Source organism: Fulmarus glacialis, unplaced genomic scaffold, assembly GCF_000690835.1.
Source record: "Fulmarus glacialis isolate BGI_N327 unplaced genomic scaffold, ASM69083v1 Scaffold50928, whole genome shotgun sequence".
Taxonomy (NCBI): Eukaryota; Metazoa; Chordata; class Aves; order Procellariiformes; family Procellariidae; genus Fulmarus; species Fulmarus glacialis.
The window spans coordinates 1-7,010 of NW_009231126.1; the positions used below are offsets into that span (position 1 = coordinate 1).

General features: G+C 39.5%; 1 protein-coding gene across 1 annotated transcript; it reads right to left on the minus strand.

The window, feature by feature from the left end:
• Positions 1-1,584: 1,584 nt before the first annotated feature.
• Positions 1,585-4,925, minus strand: SDHD (succinate dehydrogenase complex, subunit D, integral membrane protein; the record flags this gene model as incomplete). Its single annotated transcript, XM_009584450.1, has 2 exons — positions 1,585-1,750; positions 4,781-4,925. Coding segments are annotated over 2 exons (311 nt in total), but the record flags the coding sequence as incomplete, so codon positions are not given.
• Positions 4,926-7,010: the final 2,085 nt, after the last annotated feature.

Sequence of the window (7,010 nt, forward strand, 5' to 3'; positions counted from 1 at the left end):
TGAAAGGTCCCTTCCAACCCAAATTATTCAGTGATTCTGTGATCCATCTTCTGTTTGGTCTCAAAAGAGGAAACGTCAAACGCTTTCTATGATACGTGCTGAGATTGTAGAGAGGTACTTACCACTGACTCATACATATGCATCTTCCTCACTATTGCAAAAGAACGAATGTTACATTGATATCTAAATCAGACCACATCAGACAGAAGCAACCATGTCAATTCTGATCACAAGATGCGAAAACCAAAAGTGGCCAGCTACATGGCACTTCCCATGGTTACATGAATAAATAAATAAATAAAAATTCCAATCCAGGTTTAAAAAAAATGAAATCAAATCAGAATGTCTTGTAGAATTCAAAGAGCAACTTATTCATTCTGTTTATTGCATAATCAGACTGATGGTAACACACAATTCTTTTCCTCTTACTATTAATAGTACCACAGAAGTACCATTAGTATGTGGAAACAGTTAACCACTCCTTACTACTATGAGAGTCAGAAAAGATAAAGGAGAGAAGAAAGTTAAAAACCAGAATCTCATTTCCCCCCTAAAATACTCTAAAACCTGAAGACATAGAAAAGAACACTGCCTCAGTCTCATGTCAAGCTATGACAGAAAGGGTATGTTTGTTGTCTTTTCAGTCACACAGGAAAATGTGTACCAGTGTTTGTTTAGAAAACAACCCCCCAAAAATGTTGCAGATGAACATACAGGTTCCAGGGAAACTATGAAGGTCATATGCTATTTATGGCTCTTAAAATTAATCTGCAGAAGTCTTTTTCTTCTAAGTCAATTATTGCTGTATTTTCTAATGGACATTACTCTTGTATAAGTCAAGCCTAAGCCACCTCTTTAAGTATTAAGGACAATACCTATTCATAAAAATATCTTTTGTTTTATAACATCTAAATGAAGTAATGCAGAGTAACAGTATGAACAGTAACATAACAGTATGAATTAGTATTTGAACTTGATTTTAGGGGGAGGGAAAAAACCTATCTGCAGAGAAAACATTTTAAGTAACCCAAAAATAGTAAAAATTGTTCAGAAGCACACACACACAGTTTCTGTAAATTCTTTATTGTATGGATTAAGAAAAAAGTATTCCTTTTTCTACATCAACTCTCAGGGTCCAAAGAGTTACAGGGTGTGCCTTACATACAGTTCAGTTGTTGTGATGTCAGAAATAACAGTTCAATTTCCCACAAGTCAAGTTTGTTGTGCAAAATGGGAAATCAAACAACAGTTATTTTAGAAAAACACTCATTAGAGCTGCCATTACGAGGGAAGTTACCTTCAGCTATATAAGTTTGTCACTGATGTAATTAATTCCTCCCAATTCACAGTGCAGCTTAAATCAACTCACTCTCACCTGGACACTATCCACTTTAAATTTACTTTTCTAACATTTTTACTGCTGTTGGATATTTATTTTTAAAAGACTAGCTTTGAACTCGCTGCAGTATGTACATACTATGGACCTTTGGTTATCCATTTGTTTCGCATTAAACATGTTGGTAAAAATATGATGAAGCAGAGGCAGCAGTGAACAATTGTGTTTGTCAGGGGCTCAGTTGCATCTTAGAGGCTCCACAGCATGGCAACAGCCTTGCAGATACCAACATCATAATAGTTGAAGTAGCAGAGGCCAGCGAAGGTAACGGCCGATAGTACATACAGACCTGTATTGGCCAGTTTAATGGGTATATCTCCATGGACGTAGTCAGTTATAACCTGCCCAAGACCCCTACAGAATAAGAGGGGAAAAAAAAGCTGAAATCAGGAAAGAACATTCCTCACTGAAATCCACCCAGTTTATGTGAGCATTCTACTAAGATGGCTCAAACACATAATTTTTTTCATCCGCTATCATCAACCTTTCCTAAAGAATGCCCAGTTCCCACTCAAAAAGAAGATGCATCTATTTAAAACAAACAAACAAACAAAACAAAACATTCCACATATTCTATTAAAAAACCATACATATTGGCTGAGAGTTTTCTCTATGGTACTGAGGAAACAAGGTGTTGAGCACAACTCTTTCAAACAATAGAATCTGTAGAATCTGCCTCGAAGAAACAGTTGGCAGCTTATCTGACTTCCAAGGACTGAAGAAAAGTAACAAAGGAAATATCCTTCTTGCTTGAACAGCAAGGTGTGGCTCTGGGACCAGCCATTGTCACAAAGGCACAGAAGACTCCAGGATGTGTATTTAGATTAGAAAATAGTGACAACCAAAAAATTAGCATACTCTGGTTTTTTTCTACATCTGTCAGACTGAAAGTGAACTCTTGTCCAGATTTCAACTATACAGCAACAGGAAGACAGAAGATGCTATTAAACTAATGTGTTAGTTCTCTTCCCGAAAGTACAATTATATTTGCTTTCTGCAATGACAGATGTCAACTTGGTAAAAAAAGAGAACCGTATTTAATGCAACAGTTTTCTTCCTAGGATTCTCCCTTGGTCTAGCCTGAAGCTAAAGGACCTGTGTCCCACAAATTAAGACACACTAGTGACCTAGCAAGGTTCAAAGTCCTGCAGCAGATGCCACTGCAAGTGAACACTGAGCTCAGTTTCACTTAGATGGGGTTCTAATACCATAAAGATGTCAAAAGCGAGAAAAGGGGTGCAAGGAACCCCCGGGTACACAGAAGAGAAGCAGAAAGTGGAAGCAGTCTGAAAGGCAACTACTCTCAAACTATTTTTTACAACTGGACAGTGGAATCAGGTCAGGAGTGCAAGCAGCACTTACCCACACTTTGAGCCTTCCAAAGTGTAGATAAATAAGGCATACTCAACTCGGTATTCACAGGCTGTCCTTCAACTGTAGTATTGATAAGGGATTTTCATAAGATCTTTTATTTGCATGGCACAATAAGACTAAGCGATGCGAAGACTTCTCAGAAAAACTGGTGTGTGACTTTACAGCACACTAATTAATTCACACAAAGTCCTCATGGGAAAAGACCAGTGGCCCTGAGAACAAGGAAGGGAATTAGTGAAAAATAGCTGATGTGTGGTAGACACATAACCTAGCTCACAACACAGCGGCTTCACTGGGCAGAGAAATCTTTATTACATGCCAGCAAAAACAGTACAAGATAAACATGGCTTCAGGTATCTTGAGTAAGTCTATTGATAGGTTAGTGTTTGGACTGATAACCACCTAAATATCTGAGCACTATTTCCAACATATTTTAGAACAAGATTTCCCAAGGAAAAACATAGCAAAAGGTGAAAGAAAACCCCTCAAAAATATATGCAATACTCCTCTGCAGTTTCTGACCAGCTACTAGAGGGATTATCTGACCTGTTACGGCAATCAAATTAACGTTTATGGCAAGCAAACGATCTTTTTTCTTTTAAAGATATTCTAGCACTGAATACCTATGAAAGTACAGGAGAATTTTCCTATGTAGGAACACCTTTAGGTTTTTAACACAGTGTTTTGCAAGATAAGAGTTTAATACTGGAGAAACTTTCCAGCTTAAAAAGAGAACAAAAAACCCAAACAAGTGGGGGAGGAATTCACTCTGATGAAAGTTACCAGCACAGCTGCACACAAGCAGCAAGGCATTTTTCTCACAGGGGAAGTCTCCACACCATTTATGGAAAAGAGGTTTCTAGTATGAACAATCCTAATACCTTTGTCAACAAGAGACATTCACTAAAGAATCAAATGTGTGTGCATTGACACAAAATGTCGTCCAGAGAACCCATTTCAACACATCAACCTGCAACAACCTGTTCCATTGCCTGGAGTTTCCCCACATGGTCACATCCAGTATGGCACCAATACGCACACACCAAACAAGTGAGGAAATGCTCCAAAGGCAGGCAAGCTTAGCGTTATATATTTTATATTTGAAAGAGCTCTGCCAAATATGTTCAAGGATAGCCACATTTCTGTACTAGATTTGAGCACTTCAGCAAGAAGCTCCCAATCACAGTGAGGAAAGTGCAAGAATCCCTGGTACGACTTTGTAAAGGCAAAACTGAGATTTAAGAAAATCTGGCATCCCAAAGTACCATGAAGTTGCTTGTCTGCTTTATCCCTGTGACAAGGAACTACAGACGAGTATCACCTCAAGAATGTAAATGCTGCCAGTTAGGCCAACCATGCAGCTGGATCCACTCCTAACTAGACTCGTCTAGCCTACTCACATTAAAGATCACAGCAGAAGTACACCTAAGAACAATAACATGAGCAAGCATCCATTTCCCAGGAATCAAGAAAATAATGATCAAGGTCTCAGCTTCTTTAGTGGAATATTTGCTATGAACTCTTTATTATGCAGAATCTCATCACCATTGAGCCAGCCCACAGCACAGAACCTTAGAAGAACAACTTGTTTTATAGAGATCTGTCCTGTTTCTGTTCCCTCTGTTCATACAACATTGATTCTTCTACAAGATAAAAACGTCCAAGATTCTACACAGCCAGTGGCAAGGAAGTCCTCCTAAGGTAAGATACTGTGTAGAAGAACACTACAGAATGTTTATGGATTCCTTAATAGTAATATATATCCTGCCTTCTGACTGAGAGAACAGTGTGACAAAGGAAGACCAAGGTACAACTAGTCTTGTCAAAGATCACGACTGTCACAGAATTTGGACAGTAAGGACTTTGTTTGCATCTCTTTCCAGGTGTTTTATACTAGATCAGGAAATAAGTCAGTAGACTTACTGCTGTAAACAGATTTAAGACCTAAGGCTTGGAGCCATCCTGACTACCAGCCTTTACTCTTAATTCTGAGGGACCTACTGTGCTTACCAGTGGCCATGGAGAGTGAGGGCTGCAGCCAGTGAATAGTCCATGGCTGGTCCAGGATACAGGTAGGCTGCAGGAAGGAGACCCAGCAAGAGGACACTGACAGCTCTCTCGCCTGTCCAGTGCAAAGACGCAGCCTTGGAACTGCCTGTAAGGAGAAGTATTTTTCAGTGCAAAGTTCCTGTTCGAAGTGCTGTAACCTTAAAAACAGATACCTCATCCTGATCAGCACTGATCAGAAATTATGTGTTTTCTCCAACCTGATTACTAAGCTTTCACCCAAGCAAAACCTAGATGCCTTTGAATTACTTCTTCAGAATATGTATCTATTTTACAATGTCTAAAAGGTTAATTTTAAACACTCCTCTCTTTGCTGCTGCTAAGAAAGAGAAGCTTCTTTTACTACAAAAGAACAGAAGCTCAACAGGTAAAGTCAAAACAAACACCAGTCCTACTTTCACAACCTGTGGTTCAAGACTAAGATCCAAGTCAACCATCACAGGAAAGAAGTGTCTCTGAAGGCAAAGCCTTTTAGTCTAGTGAATTTCCTGACTGCTACATACTATTTACTACTCCCACCTTTTGAGAAATGGCTTTGAGGTCTGGATGGACACAACTACAAGTTCCAGTGAATGGCACATCATGATAACTCTCTGCACAGTTTTGCCCAGGAAACAACATTGCTGTTTTTAATTGTAAACAGCAGATTAAACTTCTGGGACCATCACAATGATATACGGTCTAGAAGCAGCCTGAAGGCCAAAGGATTTCAGTTCTCCATTGAAAGTCAGCTGGGTACAATTTGAACCACGTAACAGCTGACTCTAGGAATAGAAATACTAGTTAGGGAGCTCTGTAACCAACTCTTACTTTTTAGAAGCATGCAAATACTATTAGGGAGGAAAAAAAAACAAAAAACATCTAGAAGATTCTGGAATGAACCAAAACCCTAACACCATAAGCAATACTTTGAACCAGAACGTCAGGATCAGCCCAGGCTAAAAACATCAAGAATTGACTCTGTGAAATTACCTTTATAATACAATACCCCCAAAGTGCTTACCTAACACACAGATATTATCCATCCATCTAAACCAAAATGCAAATGTTTTTCTTTGGTTTTGCACGGAGAAATAAATTTAGAAAAGTGACAAGATAAGGAAAGCAAAGGACCTGAAGTAAAACATGAAAGGGACCTAGGCTATGGACTAATAAGCTGTCCCCGTAGAACTCCATGGCCAAGAACGCTTCACAGCACATGCATGAAGTCTGTTGTTAATATGAAGTCCAGAATAGAAAGGAAGAAAACGGCTTAGCTGTGTTTAAGCCAATTTCTTTTACAAGGGTTTCATCATCCTTTCCACTTCTAAGTTGAATTGTAATGGCTACAAAACATCCTTAATCTCCGGTCACAACATTTCTCATATTTAATTGCACAACTGACAGACCAGAACTTGGTCTTGGCATGGTCATCTTTAATAACCTCTGTGTAGTCTTACTACATGGAGACAGAAAAAACCAATCTAAGAAATAGTCTCTGCCTGCAGATCAGACTTCTCAGATTAACTTAAGTGAATCAGAAGCTGTACTGTTCAAGATAGAAGTCACAATTGCAGTGCTACTGAAACATAACAAATGCTAAACTTTCTGATTTTTTTTTTAAATCTTTCAAGCTTTTTTTCCCACTCGAAAAAACTACCACCTTTGCAATAAGCAGAGATTTACTTTTCTGACATTCAGTTAATATCTCCTATTTAAAGACTTGCAGTATTCACAAGCTTGATACCAACATTGCAAATGTCAGTTTCAAGTTCAAGCTGTGTAAAGTCACATATACGTTGTTTTAAATCAGACCCGGGTGGAGTGCAAATAATCAGCCGTGCTACCAACTGAAAATAGTACTGTCACAGCTGATGGTAACACATTGTGGTAATATCAGTAATCCTACCTCACCCACGAAGAGCCCAAGAAAAACTACTGTGCCACGCGTCAATTTTTTCTGCCTTTTCTCACACCTGCCACTTAAAACCTCCTACCTGGCTCAAAAAATCGGCAACCCTGACCAGACGTGGGTGTAACGGGCACATGAAGAACACGCCGTTTGGCTGGACTGGAGAAATCGTTTCGAGGATGGGGGAATAATGGCTCAGCGCCGGCTGACAAACCCGTTGCCCGGTGCCGGCCATGGGGAAGACGAGACCCCCCCGCGCACACACACACGCACGCACCCCCG